We start from the raw sequence: 23,711 nt of genomic DNA on the forward strand, positions 1-23,711 counted from the left end.
CTGAGGGTCGAGGGGGCTATGCCACATGGGCTGGTACCAGACTCTGACTGGATGGTACCAGACTCAGCTGAGCTCAGAGAGAACTGAGCTCCCTGCTCACTGCCGTGTGGTATGGCTGAGCTGGGCTGACCTAGCAGGATGGGCGGTCCCCTCAGCCCCGCCTCTGCCTTGTCCCCCTAGCTGGTCACCCAGGACAGCCATGCTGGGCTCTGTCCACATGCACTGACCACCCTCCAGGACAGAGCCGCTCTCGGCGCCCAAGGTGGAGCCACACATGCAGGGCCTCATGCACCGTCGCCCCACGTTCACTTGCAGGCAGGCGGGCATTGCAGCGGGAGCCCCGGGCACAGGGCAGCGTAGAGGCAGCTGTCTCTCAGCACTGTCACCTGGGCAGCAGCACCTCCCCAGAAGCCACTAGCCTCACCCTTTTCTAATCACAGCCCCCTTCCGCCTGTGCTCTGGAAAGGCCTGTCAAATGGAGCAGACGCAGGAGGGCCCTCCCGGGGTGCTGCCTGCTAGACACATCCACTGGGCTCATGGGAGGAGAACAGACTGCCCTCCCTGAGGACGGCCTGGGCCTCCCCAGGAGGAGGTCTCTGGCTGGGAAGGCCAGGCTGCTTACCCTGTGGGGTCATGAGGAGGCCTGGGGAAGGCAGTCCCCAGCACCCTAGAACCTCTGCTCGGTCCCCAGCCCATGTTGGAGGCACTGACAGGGAACTCGGTAGCTCAGCCCAGGGAGGACTTGGGGTTAGCCCTTTAGCCCTCTGTGTTCTGTGGCCAGGCGTTGCCAGCTTGGCCTAACCTAAGCTCTCACCAGCCCTCAGCTCAGGCTGGAGCTGCAAGGAGGTCTTGGGGTCACTTAGCCCTCATGGGGTCTGTCCATGGTCACAAGCCAGCAGGTGGGCAGAAGCCAACCTGGGCCTCTGGGCTCTGGCCCTGCACAGCCCAGAGGAGCAGGTGGGCAGTGCCGGCCTTCTTCCTCACAGGGTTTGGTGCCAGGGGAGGAGGACTTTGCAGAAACAACCCAAGAGGAAACCCTGAAAGTCTCCTCTGGGTGCCTAAAAGCCCCACCCCGCTCCAGAGCGGCCTGTCCTGGGGGGAGGCTCGGGGCAGACATGCACGTGTGGGACTCAGCAGCACAGACCACCGTCTCCGTGCAGCCCCCAAGGGGCAGGGTGAGGGTCTGCCCCAAGGGCCTCTGCCTCTCTGGCCCTGCTCCCCAAGGCTCTCCTTTCAGGACTCAGACCCCCCAGCAGCAGGCCCAGTGGCTCCCTGTGGGGCCCAGGCCATTCTTAATGGGGGTCTCCAGACCCCCAGACCTCAGGGGCCAGGACCAGAAGGGCTTGGTGTGGCCCATGGGTCACCTAGCCCAGCCCCTCCTCTTACAGGCGAGGAGCCTTGGGGGCTGCCTCCCTGCCCTTGCGGTGGGCTCTGCTGGGATGTGACCACACGGGAGCAGGGGCTCCCGGGGGCCTGGCGGCCTCTGGGGCGGCTCTGGAGCCCAGCCAGCGGCTGTGTGCAGCAGGGGGCTGCATGCTGGCAGGAGGGATGGGCGGGAGCGGGCGGGACGCTGGTCGAGACACATCTACCTTGTTCCACCAGCCCCATGGTGGTGCCGGAGGCCGCGGTGGACATTGTGGCCGGAGCGGTGGTCTGTCTGCCCACTGTTAGCACCGGGTTAGAGACGAGGGGAAGGGAGGGGTGGGCGGACACAGACGAGGGGTGGGCGAGGTAAGGGAAGAAAAGAGACAAAGGAAGCAGAAGAAGATTAGAGTTAAAGTTTAGGTGACAGATGGTTCCAGAATCCTTTGCTCAAGAGAGTGAAAACAAGATTGGACTGATTGACACGGAAAAGCATTTGCCTCCTTTCTCCTTAGAAAACCCCAGTGGGGGCTTCTCGTGCCCGAAGGGTGTGGTGAGCACACAGCAGACAGGACAGTCCTATTAGTGTTGGTGTGACCGTGTGCACGCGTTCCCGGCAGTACAGCATCACAGCAAAAGTAACAGGATGGCGGGTGGGGGGCGCCAGATGCAAACGGACAACGAGAGAGACGGATCACAGACGCTCGCACACGGAGTGTCGGACGACGGAGAAGCCACGGGCACAGCTTGTCCAGACCTGGGCTGCCGGCTCCACTCTGGGGCTAACGTCATGCCCCAGATGGGTCTGCCAGCGCCCTGGGCCTCAGGGGTCTATAACAGACCCCACCCCTCCACCACACCCCACACCCCACCAAGAGAACTTGCTTCCCAACCACCCACTCTGAGCGGCCGGGGCAGGAGGCTGCAGCTCATCCAGAACTCGGAAGGAGGCCCCCGAGCCTCCCGCATCACCCCGCATCCCTTCTGCCCTCCTCCCGCACAAAACACATTGCTCAGAGCACTCAAAATGACAAGGAGGCCACACAGATGCCCGACAAACGCCTGGACAGACACACACGATGCTGTGAGCCCCATTGGGGCAGCACAGACGCTCGTGTTCACGGGGTGGAGGGACACAGACCCAGCACGAAGGTGATGGCCTCAGGGGGCTGGACCCTGTGGTATCACCCAAGGTGGGAGCCCAGAGGGGCCAGGTGGGCAGTGGGTCTCAGAGCTGAGTGAGGCAGACGCCGAGGGAGGGCCTGCCACAGAGGAGGGGTGGAGAGGCTGGTGAGGAAGGAGGCGCTCTCCTGCATGGGCCAGCAGGGATGGGGCAGCCCCTGTCTCTCTGGAGAAGAAAGGCTCACCTGAGAAATTCCGTGTGGCCAGCATGGTGGTGAGGATGGCTCCCTGGGGAGAGACACAGATAAAACCAGGGCTGTCCCATCAGTGTTCCCTGCTGGCTTCTGGCCAGGGTAAGACCCCTGTCCTCCTGCCCAGATGCTCAGACTCATGGTCATGAGGCTGACATGACCTCAGCCTTCCAGAGAGGCAAGAGCTCCAGGAATCCAGCAGTCGCACTGAGGCAGATCACCTATTTCCAGAATTACACACACCCTGGGCCTAAACCTGTTGACCAACTACAGTTTCTAACTGCTTCAAGACCCCTCACGCCTCAGTGGTCACCAGAACAGCTGGTCACCTTGGCAGCTCCTCTGGTGTCCAGCTCCCTGACAGCCCCTTCCTTTCCTGACAGGCTCAGACAGGGCACCAGTCCTGGGGCTTCCGGGGAGAACCGCTCAGAGACCAGTAGAGGGCAGTCAGGCAACAAGTCCCCAGCCTGGAACTCACGAGTAGAGTGCGGTCACCGGAGCCAGCCCTGGCCAAAGCAGGCAGGTCGGATACCCTACTGGTGCCCACCTCCCTCCCCGACCTCCCCCGGCCCACCCAAGACCAGTGTGTGTGGCTCCGCTCTCCTTACCAAACCTGTCTGAGCCGGAAGCTTCAGACTTGCTTGTACTAAAGAATGTGACTGCCAGATGGTGCGTACTGCCTGCAGAGCCCAGGTGAGGAGCCTGCAGCCAGCACTTCAGGACGGCCCCTCCAAGGGCTGCTCGGAGGTGGCACAGACAACTAGGAGGGGCCACACCTGGCCCACGGCCCCTCTGGACTCGTTCCCAAGCTGGCCTGAGTTCACCTGATGCATCCAGTCTGGGACTTGCTAACACTCAGTCCTGGGGGCAGCAGCAACCCCTAGGTCTGCCCAGACCCTCCAAGGCCCCTCTGTTCCAGCCCAGAGGGACGCAGGGAAGCATGGCCATGCCTGGGACTAGGGGCCAGGGCCTCACCTTGAGCTTTCTCCTGGCATTGAACTTTTTCAGACACTCCACAGTCTCCTGTCTGTGCATCATGGAGGCTACCGTGGAACGTTGCTGTGGGGAAAGGGGTGGTCATATGGCAGCCAGGAGCCCAAGGCACAGGGGAGAGGCCAGGGTGGCAAGACTTGCGGCACCCCGGGGTCCCCACATGCCAAGAGCCATCAGCCACCACTGCAGCAAGGGCCATCCGTCCCCCCAACCTGCCTGGGATTTAAGACTTGCCTTTCCCTTGCCTCACCACTCTGTCCCTCACAGACAGGACTGCAGTTGGGAGGAAGGGATTGCTTCTACCCTCCAATGCCCTCCAAGCCCCAGGCCTCACAAACGTGCTGGTGTGTCCCAAGCCAGAGGCCACAAGGAGCACCCAGGGGACCCAGGGGAGCTCTTGGGTGTCAGGAACAGGACCCTCTTGGGGCCCTCGCCAGGGGAGTGGTCTGAGGCCACCTCCACCAGGAGCCCCCTCCCCGCCACGGGCACCGAGGGCGACTCACGCAGACCCACGGATGCTTCAGGGCCTCATGGGCTGTGATGCGCTTGGCAGGGTTGATGGTCAGCATCTGGTTGATTAGGTTTTTGGCTTCAGGAGTGACAGTGTCCCATTCGGGGGACGGGAACTGCAGAAGGAAACAGTGCCCCAGCCAGGCCTGAAGCCCCCTCTCGGGCAGGGGCCAGAATTCTCCAAGGGGCTTCATCTCTGGCCACCAATCTGGGAGAGCACGACCCAGGACCTGGCCACAGGTGGCTTCACCCTACTCCTGGCCTCTTCCCATGCTGCCCTTACCCGGCCACACCTGGAGGAAGGGAGCACGTCAGAGCGGGGCCAGTGCACTCACGTCGTAGGCGCCGGCCTTGATCTGCTGGTACAGCTTGTGCTGGTCCTCGTCCCAGAAGGGTGGGTAGCCCACGAGCAGGATGTACAGGATCACCCCTGCGGATGGGGCCTGTGAGCACCACAGCCACTCGTAGGGTGCCACCATCCATGGAGCCCATGCCCTGCACCCTCACTGCCCAGCTCCTGTGGCCCTGGGAGGGCACTGGGGTCCCCAGCATTCCTTTGCCCCCACTTGTGCTGCAGACACTGGGGCAGAAGGGCACAGCCAACCCCTCCACACTCTGCCCCACACCCAAACTATCACGGGGATGCAGATGCGGGTGGCGCTAAGCCCCTCTGCTGCTACCCACCTCTGCGGGAGGATACCCCTACCCAAGAAGGGGCCCTGCCCATGGCCCAACAGTCTCTGACCTCTCCTCTCCACTCCCGTCCACCCACCACACCTCTGGACCAGACCTCTGCTGAGCGCAGGCAAGCACTGGGGTGCGCCAGGGTCATGTGAGTGATTCTAATCTGGGTGGAAAGGGAGCTCCTGGCTGCGTGGGAAGACCCCTGCCAGGGCAGCTCTGACACAGATAAATCCAGATGAGAGCAACACGTGCTGGTCACTGCACACTCCAGGATGTAGGTGGGAAGTCCTAAAACACCCGAGGCCCTGCCCTGCACCAACTCAGGCCAGGCCTCACCACATGCCCAGATGTCCACGGGCTTGCCATATGCCTCTTTGCGAAGGACCTCAGGGGACAGGTAGCCTGGTGTGCCAGCGAACCCTAGAGAGAGGGGAAGAGGCCACGAGGGGCTGTCACACCACCTTCTGCCCTGCTGACTGCCAGCCAACACACCCTGCCCCTGGCACTCACCAAACCACGCCTGCTGGTCCCCCTGCACCTCGATAGCCAGGCCGAAGTCTGCCAGCTTCACTGCAGCCCCTTTGCACTTGCTGGCCAGGAGCAGGTTCTCCGGCTGCAGGGAGGTGATCGGCACAAGGGTGCACGTTGTTTAAACCCAGAGGTGTTATACAGGGAGGGGTGGGAGGTTACAAAACAAAGAAAACAGTGGTTTGCAAGAGACAGGTGCACAGGTCTGAGCCCTGCCCCATGGTGTCTGCAGGGCACAGCTGAGCCTTCACCCCAGAGTCCCAGATGCTGAGCCTGCAACCCCACAGCCCCTCTGCCCCTGGGGACAGAGACACAGCAGCTCTGGCCTTTTAGAGGAAAGCTGGCTCTCAGCCTGAGCTTGGATCCCCATACCCTGAAAGGGCGACCTGGGGGCCAGTTGGACCAAAACCTCAAGCTCATCCTTACAAGCAAACTGAATGTTCCCCACAGCTCTGGGGCAGACCGTGCAGTGGCTGAGGGCTCCCGTGGCCCTCGGACTCCCACTGGCTGAGGGACTGCAATGGCCCTCCCTCTCCTCCCTGTTTCCCACTCCCCAGAGACATGTGGTGTCGGAGGCTCTTGAGGGGAGGTTCAGGTATTTCCTACCGAGATGGTGACCTCCCAAGGGCAAGGAGAAGCACATAGGGGCCTCAGCACTAGGGGCAGCCCAGGACATCCACCCACCAAGTGCCCCTGGCTCTGGTCATCTCCACTACATGGGGCAGGAAGGAGGGCCCTGCAATGAGCCCCTGCCCGCTGGGTATCCACAGGTCGGGGGTTACTCAGGCCCTGACACAGGGAGCAGTGCCCTTGCTCAAGCCAGAAGGACACCTGCTCCCTGTCCTGCAGCAGCACCAAGGAGGCTGCTGTCCCCAGACTGGGGACACTTGGCACTGAGGGCCTGAGGGGGTCCCAGGGCCACTGCATCCCGTGGGTCCTTCCTGTCCCAGCTTTCAAACCCACCAGGCTCTGGTCTACCCATCAGCCTCACCACATCCCAGCGGTGGGGTCTCTCAGCTGCAGGCCTTCCTTGTCCGTGACCAGCAGGGGGCGTCCCTGGAGCCCTCAGGTCCCCTTGGCCAGCCTCCCAAGCCACCCCTTTGCCCTGGTGAGTGCCCCGTTGTCCTGGCACAGCTTCCATCTGGCGCAGTACCCTCGGGATCACACTGCTGCTTGATGAGCCGCCAAAAAAGACAAAACAGAGCCACTCCACCCGCTTTTAACACTGGTTGTAAACCTCAGAGATCTTGAAATGTGAAAAAGTGGCCCCCAGAGTGAATGACATATGCTATCCCCATGTGGAAAGACTGCCATAGCCCCGAGCTGTGAGTGCCCCTCAGCAGAAACCCAGAGCTTCCTTGAAAGCTCCAGCCACGCTCTACTGAGCAGGCGGGATGAGGCCGTTTGCCCCCTTGACAGGGCAGCACTGGGGGCTTCTGTCCCCCACTTCCACCTCCTCGTCACCGTGGGGGTCCCAGTCTACTGGGGCATATGCATCCCTGTCTACCGAGCACCAACCCACAGGCCTCTGGACACGGTGATTTTGCCAACATGAGTGGGTGGAGGCCCTAAGCTCCCTGTGCAGCCACATGGAGAAGTCGGACAGAGGAGGGGCAGGGGCTGCATTTCTCCATCCAGCCCAGAGCAGACTTGCCGCAGGTGCCCCTTTCCCGGAGGAAACAGACCAGCAGTTCTTCTGAAGAGAAGGAGCATTAAGTGAACATGGGCTGTAGGAAGCACTGGGCGAGAAGGCCTGGAGGCTCCAGGGTAGCTCTGAGGCTGTGCCCACCCCTGCTAGGCCACCTAGTGCTGCTCCCACCTACAGCTCCATCCTGGCTCTTTTGCAGCTCCCTGGGATGACATCAACTGCCCTCTGCTCTCCGCCACCCTCCCCCGTGGGGTAAGAGCAACCCCATCACTCTGCTGCTTCCTGGGCTGTCACGATCAAGATGGTGGATTTCTGTCCAGGAGAAAAGGACATCCTGTCCCCCTCAACAGGAGGTTGAGACACCAAGAATTCTGTTTGTCCCTCAGATTGGGGAGGAGGTACCATTGACCTCCACTTCTATGCCTTGGCCCCAAAGTTAACCAGATAAATCATGGGGTCTGGTAACAAAATGCCTCTCCTCACAGGAGAACCACTGAATCCTAGCACCAACCCATGTGGCCCCAAGAGGAGCACCTGGGGGCCGTCTCCTCCCAGAGGCGCCTGAGTGAGGCTGACTCACGTGAGACACAGCAGGACATGCTTGGAATGCAGAGATGAGAGGGAGCAGGGGGCACAGTGGCGTGTAAAGGGCATAGGAGAGGGTCCCAGATCTGCTCTTGGTGTGGCGCTCTCCCCAGAGCAGTGCAAAGATCATCGATGGCCTAAGGAAGGGTGTGACCCCCATCCAGCATGAAAACCAGTGGGCAGGTTGGTCTTAAATGCCTTCAGGGTGATGGCCCCAGGGTCTGCACTGTTTGCCTGTCTACAGAGAAGCAGCAGGCTGAACCAAGCCTTGGGGAAGGTGGGGTTGAAGAAGGAGGAAAGGAGATTGGAAGGAAGGAAAGAGGGAGGAAGGGAGAGAGGGAGGAGCAGAGAGACAGCTAAGCTTCTGAGAGGCCACCCTGTGCCCTGGGGGGTGACCAACCTTCTTCCGAAGAGAGCCTAGAACTGTTTTGCCCAGACCTAAGCTGGGGGCAGCAGAGACTTGGAGAAAGGGCTGGGAGGACTTGGCAGACCCTGGCGAGTCCTGATGTCACCACCCTGCTCCCAACAGTGTCAGCCCTCTGTTACCTGTGTCCCACCTGCCAGAGTGGAGTCTTGGCAGGGGCTCACAGTGAGACCCTGAGTGGACATTTGTTACTAGCTTTCTCTATCGCCCAGGCTGGAGTGCAGTGCAACAGGCTGATTTCTGAAGACTAACCTCTCCCAGCCCTGAAGGTCCGGAGGGGAAGAGAGGGCCATGTGCAGACACCCCCCCAACACACAAGTGCACACACATGCACATGTACACACATGCCCACAAGACATGCACACACATGCATACATGCACACATGTACCCACATATCACATTCACATATGCATTCACACAAACATGCCCACACACGTTTGCACACACATACACACTTGTACACACATGCACACACATGCATGCATGCAGTCCCCACACACATGTGCATGCACAGATGCCATATGTATACACACATGCACATAGGCACACATACAGACATGCGACCACTCATGCAGACATACGCACTCACACCTCTATGTGTGCACATACATGCACATCCCCGCACAGGTGCAAGATGCACACATGAGCATGTATACACACGTGCATACACACACAATGCCTCCACCCAGGCATGCACATATGTATACACGAACCTCCATGTACACACATGTATGCACACGCACACACATACTTCTATGCGCATGACACATGCACACTTACATACAGGTGCACACACATAAGCATGCACACATGCCTCCACACATGCACACACATATGCACACCCTCCACACAGGAGGTGCACACACATACACATGCACATGCATGCACACACTCCATGCATGCACACAAGGACACACACACACATACACCTCTCTCCCTCCAAGCTCTACAGTGCCCCACACCGTCCAGCCCCTCACACTTCCTTGTACACAGCATGCAGGTACAGACAACAGACACCTGGCACAGAGTGGGGTGGGGACTCACCTTGAGGTCTCTGTGGACGACCCCCATTTGGTGACAATGGAGAACGGCCTCCAGGATCTGCTGGATGCAGTGACTGTGGCAAACAGCAGGTGGGTTAGTGTGAGTGGCCCCGGGGAGCAGCAAGAGGAGGCACTGGGGGCAGGGGCAATGGTGCTGTGTGGCCTGGGGTACCAGGGGGACAAAGCGAGTCAAGTGGGGAGGAGATGCTGGTCAGGAGGGGCCTCTGGAGCTCCTTCCTCACCTCCAAGGCCAGCAACCCTGGCCCTGGCCCTGCCTTCCCCTCTGGGTCCGTATCTGCTCAGAGGGCACAGCCAGGCACACAGAAGTGACTTTCAAAGGAAACACCCCTGTCCCCAGGCTCCTGCTGGCCAAGCCTGACCCTAAGCTGGGCACCCTCAGGAGGGAGGCCAGGCTGAGCCTGTACCCTGCAAGGCAGGCTGAGGTGAGTGGGCCGGGTGAGAGGGCTGGAAAACCAAGACAGGGAAGAGCCAAGGCGGCTGGGGGTGGGGGCAGACGGCTGCCTGGTGTGTGAGAAAGCCCCAAGCACCAGGACGCTGCTCTGTGCTGGAGCAGAAATAATGTGCTCAGGCACATGTTATTTCATTTTAATAAAAAGTGAAACCCGCCTAGGCGTGGTGGTTCACACCTGTAATCCCAGCACTTTGGGAGGCCGAGGTGGGCGGATCACCTGAGGTCAGGAGTTCAAGACCAGCCTGGCCAACATGGCGAAACCCCGTCTCTACTAAAAACATAAAAATTAGCTGGGTGTGGTGGCGCATGCCTGTAATCCCAGCTACTCGGGAGGTTGAGGCAGGGAGAATTGCTTGAACCCAGGAGGTGGAGGTTGCAGTGAGCCAAGATGGCTCCACTGCTCTCCAGCCTAGGCGACAGAGTGAGACTCCTTCTCAAAAAAAAAAAAAAAAAAAAAAAAAAAAAAAGTGAAACCTAAGCTTCCACATTGGCTGGTGGCTACCGTGTTGGGCAGCTCAGTTCCAGCAGCACTAGGGGCATCTAACTCAGCTCCCAGGGATCTGAGGGGCTGGGCAGGGGGCTGTGTGTGCGCAGCACTGAGCACACAGAGCTTCCCCTTCAACCCTTCCTCTCATAGTCAGGGAGGGCTGTTGGCAGAAGTCCAGGGCTCTTCCAGGCCATAACTGGCTGGGAGGAGAGGTCCAAGCTGCTCTCAGGCCACCTCCCTGACACCTGTCCTAGAGCACATCAGACCCAGGGCCACGGAGCCCCTGCACACACTGAGAGCCTGTGGCTTGAATCTGCTTCTGCCCAGGTGCCCCTGGAGCCCAACACAAGCCCCTCCCTGGAGACAGCTCCACAATGCAGGGTGATAGCAGCCACCACCTCCGAGGCTGCCCTGCTGGGCCTGGAGGTATTTGCCACAGGCTGCCAATGCTCACCTGCCTGGGGTCTCAGTCACCGCCCCACTGGGCAGGGTCAAGGGAGGGATGGGAAGACCCCCTTCAAGACCCTTCTATCGCAGCCAGATCCTTGGGGACAGGAGGGTGACCAGGGTCAGCAAGATGAGTGGGCTTTGTTTTCCTAACAGCAAATTCAGAGAGGACACGGGAGGCCAGCCCTCTTCCTCAAATAGCTCCCACCCCTCCTGGTCCCATCTGCACAGCGTCAGCCATTACATTTAAAAGTGAATCTGAGTTTCCTTCTGAAGAAACCCAGCCCTCAGAGTCCTAACGGGTAAAGGACTCCTGAGGTGTGTGGGGTCAGGAGAAACCAGGCCCCAACTCATGGGAGACAGCCCCTTGGTGGTGTCACTTCAATGTCACCAGAGTGGGAGCCACAATCCTATCTCCATGCTCCATGTGCCCTGGGGTGTCCTGCCTTCCCTCCTCCCCATGTGCCCTGGGGTGTCCTGCCCCTTTGTTGAAACACCCTCCCTTCTCCCTGGCCTACACCTAGAGACTTCTTCCTGGCCTCTTCTGCTCCTGCAACTCCCGTAGGGGGCTGTGTCCCTGAAGTCAGCCCATGACAAGCCTCTATGAGGGCCATCTACTTCCCATGATGCTCTCATCTGCCTGGACCAGCCCCTCCTCCTTGTTCCTGAGGGGGCCTGGCATCTGTTCCTTTGAATGGCCAACTGTGTCCTGGCAAGGCCTGTGAGCCTAAGCATGGCGAGCTGGCTGCGGGGGCTTCCCTCTGGTGGGCAGACTCAGCCTCCCTATGGGACGGGAAGCCTGGGCAGCGGGGGGTGAGGCTATGGGGTCAGATATCCACAGCCATCCAGATGGGTCCAGATGCAAAGTGAGCTCAGTGTGGCCCTCCCAGGGGCCAGCCGGCCCCTTCATGTACTGCTGTGTGGTGTGGACGGTAGCAGCGCTGGCCAGATCCTGTGGTCAGTCTTGGCCCTGGTTTGTCCTGGGAAAAGCATAGATCTTGGGCTCCTCCTGTCCAACTGTGTGCACTTTTCCCCAGCCCATCCCCGTGGTCCATCACTTCCCTGAGGGCTGGACTTTCCTCTGCCCTTAGGCACTATCCTGGTGGAGTGATGTGTGCAGAGATTGTGGTCACCAGGAAGTGCTACCTCCTTGGACACCAACATGCACCCCACAGACTACTGCTGAGGGCGAGAGTTGAACCTTCCTCGTCGACCTTCTTTCAGCCTCAGACTTACTAAGTCCTGGCCGCAGCTCTGGCCATGCCCTGTATCCTCCTTCCTCCCCAGATGTCATCGCCCCGTGACTCCACACTTGGCTCACCCAGTCCTCCTCGGCCTCCCCTGCTAGTGGTGCAGGGCCCCAAACCCATGCCAGAGACAGGGGGACTATGGGGCCAGCATTGGGTCTGCACCTCTCCATGGTGTCCTTGAGGGTATGATGGGGACTTGGCATGTGTTGCTGAGATCAAGTCCATCCCGTCCATTGTCACACAGGCTCCAGGCCCTGCAAATGCATGCTCAGGATCGAGTTGGCTGAGCAAGCCAGGGGTTCCCAAGACAAGGCTGCACCCAGCAGGGTAGGTGGGATGGGACAACCACCTGGCCTCGGACAGTTCATTCAGGGCAGTCCCCTGCACTTTAGGGACCTGTCCTTATATTGCCCTTATCCTGGTATAATCTGAGACTATGGCCCTTGGAGGATGTGAGACCTCATCGTCACGCCATCTATCTGCCCTCACCTGCTGTTAACATCGCTGTCTTCTCTAGGAAGGGCAGACCCCCACTAGGTTTGTTTTTGTTTTTTTCATGTTTTGAACAGTTTATAAGATGTCACTCTTGTGATTAGAACTGTTCCCAAGCAGCATTTGGGACGTTATTCTCAGCCTGGGCTCTGATGTCCTCCCCCTCCGGGGACAGTCAGCATTGCACACAGTCCCTTCACTCATCTTTCAGAAGTAACATTGCTTTTTTTTTTTTTTTTTTTTTTTGAGACGGAGTCTCTCTCTGTCACCTAGGCTGGAGCTCAGTAGCGCGATCTCGACTTACTGCAACCTCCACATCCTGGGTTCAAGCGATTCTCCTGCCTCAACTTCCAGAGTAGCTGGGATTACAGGCATGCGCCACCACGCCAGGCTAATTTTTGTATTTTTAATAGAGATCGGGTTTCACCATGTTGGCCAGGATGTCCTCGATCTCCTGACCTTGCGATCCACCCGCCTCGGCCTCCCAGAGTGCTGGGATTACAGGTGTGAGCCACCGTGCCTGACCGCCACTTTGCTTTTTAAGGATTTTTTTTAAAATGGGTTCTAAATGTTTTGAACTTTGCTTTCCCTGTTTGAAGAAGACATGGGCACCCTTTAGTTCCCCCATAAACTCCAAAGTAAGACCCTGCTTCCTCCTAAGATGAATTTCCAGCTTTGTTGGTTAGAAATGAGTTCAGAAAAGCAATGACTGTTCTGTTTCTTCTTGTTCCTTAGATGGGGCGCATCCAGAAATCTGTCAGCTGCTCCACGGCAGCAGCTCCTGGCCCTTGGCAGGTACCAGGCAGGGCATTAGTACACTTGCCCTGGCTGCGTCTGGGTGGTTCAGAAAGCACCTCCCTGCCCAGGTCTGGCCAGGAGGTCTCGGCCCATCCTGTCCCATGCCTGTCCTTCTTTACCTCTGTCTCAGCACAACCCCGACTGTTCAGACGTGGGGCTCCGCCCGGGGATAAATTAAGCCCCCTCCTTTGCTCCAGTCCTGCCCCGAGTCTGTGGCGATGCCTGTGGAGTAGGGACCCATGAGAGCCTCTGTCAGACTCTCCACCAAGATCCACTGCTTGAAGGCTGAAGCTCATGCACAGAGAACAAAGCCAATGCGGCCCCAGGCAGGGCACGAGGCTCACCCAGAAAGAAAGGAGCCCAAGGCTGCTGAAGCCTGAGGAGGGGCCCCGTGCCGAGGCTGTTGCACTAGCGGGGCCAACCCAGGAGGGGTTCTCCAGGAGGCTCCTTCCCTCTCCATGTCCCCTCTCCCGCTCAGCCTCCAAAATCACTGCCCAGATCCTGGCACCCTCTACAGGACGCAGGCCGTGCACCCCCTCGCTCCCCACAGTCTGGCTACGGAATGCCCTCCATTTGAGCTCCAAACCCTCAACGGAGGCAGTGGAGTTTCTAAGAGAACATCTCTTCTGGCTGGTTCCAAGGGACCCCATACACCAGGGGTGCCCTCTGCATCGGGAGTCCTGTGAGGGGAGGTGGGGAGACCTGGGTCAGAGCAGGGAACACTACAGTTTGCTCTGGCAAAGGTTCCTGGGACCTGAACAGCCCAAGCATTTCCTGAGAACCCTAGAAATCCCTTTCTTCTCCCTTCCCGAGCCTACCCTGAGGCTGCTCCAGACCTCGCCAGGCCAGTTCTGCGGTCCCCCGGCCCACAGCAAAAAATCTGGGGTTCAAGCAGGTGGGACTCCTGCTGCCAGGCCAGGCACCCCAGGGCCCGCCACGGGGAGGGGCTGTGGGTGTGTGTGGGGGTGCTGTGTGGCCATCAGAGACTCAGACTGAGGAGGGAGATGCCGAGCAAGCCCGTGCCTGTGGATTGGGCAGAGGGGCTGGCGCTCCGGAGGGAACTGGCCTGGTGTGATGAGGAAGTCACAGGTGACCCCTTGGCCCCCATGGCTGGGGCTGCCCCATTCCGGCCTCCACCTGGGGCGGCAAGGGGTGCAGCATTCTGGGCAGCCTGACTCTCAAGCTGCCCCCAGAGCGGGAGACAACAGGCTGCGCTTCCTTCCCCAAACCTGATGAACACAATGACGCCTGAACCACACAGTGGGGCCAAAAGGGATCCATGGGAGCAGAGGGGCTCTGGGCGGTGCAGGACATTGCTAAGGAGGCAGAGGGAGCATAGGAGACAGTGGGGCGCAGGGGGGCAGGGGAGAGGGCTGGAGGTGGCAGGTGAGGAGGAGGGTGGGAGTGAGGGGCCTGTGATGGGGCATGGGCAGGGGGTGAGGGTGGGTGAGGGTGGGGCTGTGGTCTAAGGTACTCCTGAGCCCTAGCTGTGGGGTCTGATCTGCTGATGGGAGGCTCTAGGAGGCCACATGCCCCCACCCTTGCCCAGCATCTGCCCACCCCTCAGGGCACTCCACCCACCCTAGGATCCCACCTGCCCCGGCAGGTGTCTGGATGGGCCACCAGGGACCCTCGAGTCTACCTGGCCAGCAGGCAGGCAGCAGCACGCTCTGTGACATATCTCACCCCAGAAGCTCAGAGCAGGGGGACAGGGCTCCGTTCCACTTTCTACTTTTCTTCTAAGTAGAATATAAAGGAAAACCTCGTCTTCCTCCGCTCCAAGGGCACAGGCCTCTCCAGGCTATTCTGCAAACTACAAAGTTCCTCCTCAAGGATCCTTAGAAAAGAAGCCAGTGCCCCGAACCCCACAGAAGTCTGGGGCCAAGAGACTCGCCAGTTCTGTCCCTCTCCCTGCCTGGCTCTAGGGGAGGCCCAGTGGCAGCAGAACTGCTCGCACTGCCCATCAGGGACGCGGGCCATGTCGCCAAGGGCAGTTTCCTATTGGTGCAGAGGCAAGTCACATCAAACTACTCCTGCTACTTTAAAAAAAATTCATTTTTCTGGATCAGAAAAGTAATACATACTCATTTTAAAAAGAGGTTTTTTTGAGACAGAGTTTTGCTCTCGTTGTCCACCCAGGCTGGAGTGCAATGGCGCAATCTCAGCTCACCACAAACTCCGTCTCCTGGGTTCAAGCGATTCTCCTGCCTCAGCCTCCCGAGTAGCTGGGATTACAGGCATGCCCGGCTATTTTTTTTTTTTTTTTTTTTGAGACGGAGTCTCGCTCTGCCGCCCAGGCTGGAGTGCAGTGACTGGATCTCAGCTCACTGCAAGCTCCGCCTCCCGGGTTCACGCCATTCTCCTGCCTCAGCCTCCCGAGTAGCTGGGACTACAGGCGCCCGCCACCTCGCCCGGCTAGTTTTTCGTATTTTTCAGTAGAGACGGGGTTTCACCGTGTTAGCCAGGATGGTCTCGATCTCCTGACCTCGCGATCCACCCGTCTCGGCCTCCCAAAGTGCTGGGATTACAGGCTTGAGCCACCGCGCCCGGCCTAATTTTGTATTTTTAAGGGTTTCTCCATGTTGGTCAGGTTGGTCTCGAACTCCCGACCTCAGGTGATCCACCCACCTTGGCCTCCCAAAGTGCTGGAATTACAGGCGTGAGCCACCGGCCTGGACTAAAAAGAGTTTTTAAATAGACAAAGAAGATACAAATTTAAAATCATCCACAATTTCACTACCTAGTGAGGTCCTCCGTTAGCCTTATTTACGTATTTATTTTTTGAAGACAGGGTCTTGCTCTGTCACCCAGGCTGGAATGCAGTGGCATGATCTCGGCTCACTGCAACTTTGAACTCCTGGGTTCAAACCATCCTCTTACCTCAGCTTCCCAAGTAGCTGATGTGCATGTGTGCCACCATGCCTGGCTAATTTTTTTAAGTTTTTGGTAGAGAGGGGGTCTCATTATACTGCCCAGGCTAGTCTCAAACTCCTGGTCTCAAGCAATCCTCCTGTCTTGGCCTCCCAAAATGTTAGGATTACAGGTGTGAGCTACCATGCCTGGTCTCAGGTTTTTTGTTCGTTTGTTTGTTTGTTTGTTTTTAATACACATCTCTGTGGCAGAGCAGGGTGGACAGAGCCCAGTGGGCAGGGAGTAATGCTGTCAGCTGTCCTTGAGGTGAGATGTACTATTACAAGAGACATCCTTGTCAGGTGTCAGGGTGGCATCTGGCCTGGGCCACAGCAGGCTACCAGTGGCCTATGCTTCCAGGGACTGGGCCCTGTCACCTCCCCAGCTGACATCTGCCATCCCTCAATCTGGTCTCCAGCAGCCAGGCCACCAACAGCCATCTCTGAGACCATCTGTCCCTCTTCATTCCCCCTGGGGAGGGCTGGCCTTGTGGGAAGGGCTGCCTGAGGGTCCACAGGAAGCCCCACCTGGATGGAGCCCAAGTTCCTCCATTCCATCCCCACACTGGGAGGCCCACAGACCCAGGGCCAAGCCCTCTGAACAGGGCCTTGGGCGTGGAGGGGAGGTGGCCTTTTGGCTCTGCACTGAAGTTACAAGTTTCCTTTGGCTTCATGCCCATTGCCCTGGGGTGTGGGTAAGCAAGGATGCTCAGGACCAGACGTGAGTCAGAAAGAGCAGCAGGAGTGGGTGAAGGAGGGGTGGTGAGGGTATAAGGGAAGAGGGACAGGCAGCGTGAGGGCTCTGCACCCACCTGGCATCAGCCTCGCTGTAGTATTCTCTCGCCACAATGTCTTCAAAGAGCTCCCCACCAGTGACCCTATGGGAGAAGCATGAAGGGGTCACAGATTCTGGAGACCCCTGTCACACTGTCACCTCCATTACTACCACCACCACCACCACCACTATCATCGCCATCACTCCCATCATCACTAATGTCACCATCACCAGCATCATCACAATCATCACCACCACCACCAACTACCATCATCACCAACCACCATCACCATCACTACCACCATCACCACCAACCATCACCATCACCACCAACCATCACCATCACCACCAACCAACATCACCACCAACCATTACCATCACCACCAACCAACATCACCATCACTACCACTATCACCAGCATCACCACCACCAACTATCATCACCAACCACTATCACCACCACTATCACCACCATCACCACCACCATCACCATCACCACCACCACCATCACTACCATCACCATCACTACCACCACCCTTACCATCACCACCACCATCACCACCACCATCACCAACACCATCACCATCATTGCCATCACCATCACCATCATCGCCATCACCATCACCATCATCGCCATCACCATCACCATCTTCACCATCACCACCACCATCACTACCACCACCCTTACCATCACCACCACTATCACCATCACCACCACCACATCACCATCACCACCATCACCACCACCATCAACACCATCACCACCACCATCAACACCATCACCACCATCACCATCACCACCATCACCACCACCATGACCACCATCACCATCACCATCACCAACACCACTATCACCATCACCAACACCAACACCATCACCACCATCACCATCATCACTACTATCACTACCATCATCACCATTACCTACACCACCACCACCACCATCATCACCATCACTACCACCACCACCATCATCACTATCACTATCACCACCATCACACCATTACCATTATCATCACCACCACCACCATCACCATCATCACTTGGGACTGACAGCTTACTAGTGCTTACTTATCTATAATGACATTTAACATTTCAGTCCTCACAACCGCTCTATGACTTTGGTCTATACTCCATTTTTATGGATGAGGAAACAAGTTTCAAAGATTTGGTGACTTGCACAGAGTGGGCAGCACAGGAACTTTGTCTCGGGGTCTGCATTGTTACACCCAGGCCTTGTGACTCAAATTCCAAGTCTGAGAAGATCTGGTCTCCCCTCCTCAACACTCTCCCACCCCCACTTAGGGCCAGAGTGGTGGCCCTTGCACAGGATCAGAGGCCCAAAGACACGGTGCCTAAATCTGGCCTCTTTGGTGGCCCGGGGTCTTGAGGTGTTCAAGGTCCCATCTCTAGGAGGAGAACAGAGATGACAGGCAGAAGGGAGGTCTCTGCCCACTCTCCTGCCCTGTGTCTCCACCCAGTGAGTAGTCATTGGGCTCTACGGTCAGGATAGACCCTGTGAACAGAAGCCACAATCTGAAGGGCCTCTGGGAGCTGGGTAATGTGGGCATGGAACAAAAAGGTGGAGGGGCTGGACGCACGGCAGGGGAGTAGGACAGCCCTCCATAGGTCTGCCCAAGCCCCTCACACACTCAGCCTGCTTGAGTCGGCTGGAAGACTCCCCTAGAAGTTCCCACCCCTGAGAAGGTTAGGGTCTCTGCTCCCACACCACCTCCTGTGACCCTATGTGTGGGGCAGGTCTGTGGGGCCCGAACCCCTCCTCTGCCTCTGCACCCTCTTCCCCATCCCCCCACCTGCTCCACTGCACTGCCCAGGCGCTGTGGCTTCTCTGTCTGCCTGGCAGTTTTCCCCATTGGTTCTGGAAAGTAGGGCTTAGGTCTTCCTCATTTTTGGGCCCAGCACTTGGGGCTGGGCTGGTCCACGGCAGGGAAGACCCAGGGAGTGGGTCTGTTTAACATGTGACCTTGGCACATGTGGATGCTCTCTCAGCACTGGAGAAAAAGAAAAGTGAGCATGTGTTGAATGTTGGCTCCCCCCTGCTCCAGCTAAACACATGCCCTGATGATCCCATTGAATCCCCTCAAAATCCTTCGAGCAATGTGAGGGTGAAATGCACTGGGAAGACACCCAAGTCCCTGGCACCTAGCAAGGCATTAAAAGACTGGGTGTTCCTTTTCCTTTCCCCGTTTTTCTGTCTGGGCTGGGGGCTGGGGGCTGGGGGCAGGGGCTCTGCCTCTGTTGCCTGACTGGCTCTGCTGTTCTGTGTCCCCAACCTGCACCTGACATAAGACCTGGAGCTCTGCTCACCCTTGCTCACTCCTCTGCATGCCTCTCTCACTCCTCATGGGCCAGCACATTTATACAGCCAATCAACCACCAGATCAACCACAAGGAAACAAAACAGTGTTGACGGGGGCCCTTCCCAGGGTCATCTGGTCTGGCTCCTGAGCTTGGCCTGTCCATGAGGGGGTGTGTGTGCATGTGTTCACATGTGTGGGTGCCTGTGTGTGCCCTTGTGTACATGTATACTGGCTTGTGCATGTGAGCACATGTGCATGTGTGTCTGCATGTCCGTCTGTACCTATGTGTGCCCATGCGTGCACTCATGTTCATGTATATTGTTTTGCATGTGTGCATGCGTGCCTGTGTGCATGTGTGTACAACTGTGTACCTGTGTGTGCCCTTGTGTACTTGTAGAGCAGTTTGTGCATGTGCACACGTGTGCATGTGTGTCAGTGTGCATGTTTGTACATGTGTGTGCTTGTGTGTATACATGTGCATTGGGTAGGAAGATCAAATCCCACATCTAGCCCAGCAAGGGTCTGGCATGCCCCAGTGTTGTGCTATAACTGTCCAGGTCTTGGCACACATTAAACACAGATTAGGCTCTGTAGATGCTGAGTCTAGGCACAGAACAGTGGCTAAAAGGCCTTAAGGTCTTGAGCCAGGGCTACACCCCAGAGTCCCTCCAAGGGGTGCCTCACTAGGGCTGATGCCAGGCCCTCTGGGGTGCTCTGTGTGCTCAGGAAGCTGCACCTGAGACTCCCTGGCCAGGGCCATCTAGTGGTTCAGTTTCAGGGAAGGGAGTTTGCTTCTCCACCCACGTTGGTTGCTGTGGGGAGTTTGGGAGACTCAATATTGGCCCAGGAGGAACATAGTCTGGGAAGGCACACATATGGTTTCATGGTCCCCTTTCCTTAGGCTGTGGGGGACACATGGCTGATTCTAGGCTTCAGCCATGGCACCTATGGGAGCTTCTGTCCTCTGGGTGTGCAGGTGTGTGTGAGACCCTCTATTCCCAAGCCTGGTTCTCAAGCCCTGTGACATTCCCAAGCAAGGGGAGTGGGGATATCTGTCAATCCCCCAGAATCCACAGAGTCCCCAAACTACCGTGGGGCCTCAGGGCCTCCTGAGGGCGATGCCAGCCAACTCCAGAAACCACTGTCCCGGCCCTCTGCTGGCCTGAGGCTGGCTGAGGCACAGGGGCCATGGAGGTTTGTGGGGAAGACATGCAGGGTCCTTCCTGACTCGCCAGCCAATGTCTTCTTCCCAGCCTGCCTCAGGGCCTCCACTGACACCTGCCTGGCATGTGCTTGGCAAGGCGGGAGACATGAGAGTCTCTCAAATGGGCACACACATGCACGAACACACCACCCTTTCTTCTCCTCAGCTCCTGTGACACATGCAGCCATCTGTTGACCACCAGGGCCCCTGGACAGGACCAATCCCACAGTCTCTCCATTTCCTGGGAAAAGAGGCTGATGGAGGTGTGGTGGGGCCCACAGGTGTGCAGCAAGCCTGCCAGCTCCCCAGGGCCACAGGACAGACGTTTCAGGATACAGCCTCAGCCAGGCCGTGGCGACTGTGTCCAGGTCAGCCCCAGTCACCTGGCTGGTGATTGCAGTTGGTGTCTTGTGGGACATGCAGGGGAACCTGAGAGGTGGCCAAGCCCCTGCAGGGACAGTCTCAGCTTCTCTAGGCCAGAGAACCTCACGTGGACAGAGGCCTCCTCAGGCCTACATGTGCCATGGCCTGTCGTCTGTCACTTGAGGAAGGAGGAGCTGAGAGGGCAGTCCCCATGCAGGCGCGTCCTATCTCTGCTTGGCCTGCACGCTCACAGCAGCCATGGGGAGGGCCTGGGGTAACCATGGCAATAGCACCAAGGTTGGGCTTCCCTGGCTGTGCGGCCGCCTGGGGGCCACAGGGCCAGGCTAAGGCCTATGGGCCCTTGCCCAGGTCAGGGTCCTGGAGCAGCACTGACTCACAGACAGCTAAATATAGCGCTGCTTAGCAGGAACTGTCAAAAGTGAGGGAGATGAGATCACTGCTTCTAAATCCGGCAGGAAGTGAGAGGCGGCAGCGGCCCCAGACACCTTCTCACTGAGCTACCGCACACACACTCATAAAACACTCACACATGCACATTCATGCACACACACACGCACACATGCATGCACACACATGCAAACACACATGCATACACTTGTGCCAGCGTACCCACATGCACATACCTCCACACGCTCACTCACACATTCACACAATACACATGCACATGTATGCACATCCCCACCCATATGTACCCTGATTTCATGTGCTCACACGCCCCCATGTGCAAACGCCCACACACACGCATACATGTGCACATGCTCACATCTCACAGCCACATTCATAAACACACACATGTGCGCTCACGCCAGCCAGCGGTGTCCCAGTCCTTCGGACGAGGGCTCCAAGGAAAGAAGGGTGAATGCAGCTTCTGACTGACTATTCCTCTGGGGTCCACCCACCCACTGCCTCCAGTGTACCCTGTTCTGTGTGGAAGAGAGGGGGAGCCCAGGATGTCAGCCCTGCCTCCGTGGGCCTCAGTAACCCTAGTGCAAAGCAAATGAGGAGAAGCGAGGGAGGCTGGGCCAGGCACAACTTGGAGCAAGGGGACCAGCAGCAGAAGCACACTCAAGGGAGTGGCCAGCCCACGGGTTGGGACTATTCCCTGGGGCTGGGGAGGGTGCAGATCCCACCCTGAGCCAAGGCTGGGAGTGAGTGTGGCGAGAGTCCCCAGCTTTGGAACTTACAGATCGAAGACCAGGTAGTGGAAGCCCTCCTCGGAGATGCTGTCGTGGAGACGCACTGTGGGGACAGAGAAGCCATGAGGGGCTGGCAGTAGCCCAGGACACACCCCCTGCCTGCCTCCATACCTGGCCAGGCACACCACGAGCTGTGTAAGCCCTAGGGCTGCCCACAGGATCGGGCTGGGTAGGGCCTAGGTGGGCAGGGCTGAGCAGAGTGCTTTGGGCCCTGTGGGCCAGCTGACCACCCAGCGAGCACCCACAGGGCCTCTGGGCCCCTGCCCTTTCCTTGCCCTCAGCTGCCAGTCTGGTCACCTGTCTTCTTCTGCCAGAGAGAGACCAGGCCCTTTTGGTCCCAGCCTGGGCCTCAGTTGCTCCCAAACACCATGGAGATGAGCAGGAGGAGCTCACACCGCCAAACCCCAGAAAGGAGCCGCCATGAAGCTCCACATGAGGAGAAGCTGGGACAAAAACCACTCGTTATTCGTCTTGGGTCTTCCCAGGGCTGCCCTCAGCCTTCAGGCTCTGTGTCTTTGCTGTGTGCTGCCGGCACAGGCTGGCGGGCAGGGTCCCCGCCCAATGCAACATCATCCAAAGGTTGGGCCCTGAGCTCCAATTCCAGAGCTCGCATGGTCAGCAGGATGGACCACCATCATTCCCTCCTTCCTCCCTGCACAGCTTCCCATGACAATCTATGTGCAGCGTGCCTGGCCCTGGAACTCTGCCTGGCGCAGGGCAGGAGCTGGTCAGGATGTGATGAATGAACGAGTGGATAGATGAAGAGGCGAGGGAACAGTGAGTGATTTCAGCACAAAGCAAGCAACCTCAAGGCCTGCTTTTCCTTGAGCTGGAGATGTGCCCTGTACTAAGCAGCAAATATTTTCTAGGAATGACTCATTTTGGACACTCTCCCACGTGCCGATTCTGATGATTGCTAGAACAACGAGGACGATGACAGCCAACACACTAGGGCTGTTCTAAGCACTCTGTGTGTGTTATTTCATTTAACCTTCCCGACCACCCTGAGAAGTTACAGATGAGGAAGCTGAAGCACAGAGAGCTTAGGTAAGCAGCTGACAGTCACACAGCTCACAAAGGCACAATAGGGCTGTGGACTCAGGGGACAGTCTGGTTTGAGGGCCTGCACCAGCCTCATTCCCTCCAGTCTTCAAGTCCTGGGAAGACGAACCCCTGAGGTGTGGCTCTCCTCCACCACTTGAGACTGGGTCACAGACACTGAACAGGTAAGGCGCAGCTGTCTTCTCCTAGGTTCGCAGGCCCCTGGGCCTCAGGCAGCCCCTTCCTCGGATGCTCCAGCGCTGTTCCAGTTTCTAACTGGCTGCCAGTGCCCTCCCTCCTCTGGCTCTGGTTCTCCCAGGGGCCTGGCCTGATAATGTCCTTACATCCGGGAACTCCATGTGGCCTCTGGGGCCTAGGACTCACCCTACAGATTCCTGGACTCCAGCAGCCCCACACCGATGGCCCTCCTTAGCCCCTAAACCTCAGACAAAATGCCCTCCACCAAGGGCAGGCCAGGCCCCAGAAGCCTCCACAGAGTCAGAAAATATAGGGCAAGCCCTGCCTTTGCCACTTGCTCTGGCTGTGTGACCTGGGGCAGGTTGCTCAGACCATCTAAGCCTCAATCTGCCCCTCTGTGAAATAGTATAAATAGCACCTCTTCACGGGGTGGCCATGAAGATCAATTATGTAACCTTTGTGGTGCTCTGAAACAGTGAGCACTAGGTGAGCCACAGCTCTGGGACCATCACTGTCACCATCATCACCTGAATGTGAAGAATCCCAGGTGACCAACGCTCCGCACCAGGACCTGGGGCCCACTTAAG

At 57.9% G+C, this 23,711-nt stretch overlaps 1 protein-coding gene across 11 annotated transcripts in view; it reads right to left on the reverse strand.

The window, feature by feature from the left end:
• The window catches only part of CAMK2B (calcium/calmodulin dependent protein kinase II beta), a 227,816-nt gene that overhangs the window by 18,565 nt on the left and 185,540 nt on the right, over positions 1 to 23,711 (reverse strand). For 6 of the 11 annotated variants that reach the window (XM_050783401.1, XM_050783398.1, XM_050783405.1 and 3 more), the window contains exons 4-12: positions 21,874 to 21,928; positions 16,819 to 16,884; positions 9,153 to 9,225; positions 5,433 to 5,535; positions 5,259 to 5,342; positions 4,574 to 4,668; positions 4,232 to 4,354; positions 3,711 to 3,794; positions 2,730 to 2,772 (exon numbers count right to left, since the gene is read on the reverse strand). In XM_050783401.1, coding sequence (XP_050639358.1) covers positions 2,730 to 2,772; positions 3,711 to 3,794; positions 4,232 to 4,354; positions 4,574 to 4,668; positions 5,259 to 5,342; positions 5,433 to 5,535; positions 9,153 to 9,225; positions 16,819 to 16,884; positions 21,874 to 21,928 — 726 coding nt within the window. Of the gene's footprint in view, positions 1 to 1,589; positions 1,665 to 2,729; positions 2,773 to 3,710; positions 3,795 to 4,231; positions 4,355 to 4,573; positions 4,669 to 5,258; positions 5,343 to 5,432; positions 5,536 to 9,152; positions 9,226 to 16,818; positions 16,885 to 21,873; positions 21,929 to 23,711 lie in introns of all 11 variants that reach the window. The other 5 variants (XM_050783402.1, XM_050783397.1, XM_050783403.1 and 2 more) reach the window with 1 other exon arrangement.

The sequence above is a fragment of the Macaca thibetana genome, chromosome 3, assembly GCF_024542745.1.
Source record: "Macaca thibetana thibetana isolate TM-01 chromosome 3, ASM2454274v1, whole genome shotgun sequence".
NCBI lineage: Eukaryota > Metazoa > Chordata > Mammalia > Primates > Cercopithecidae > Macaca > Macaca thibetana.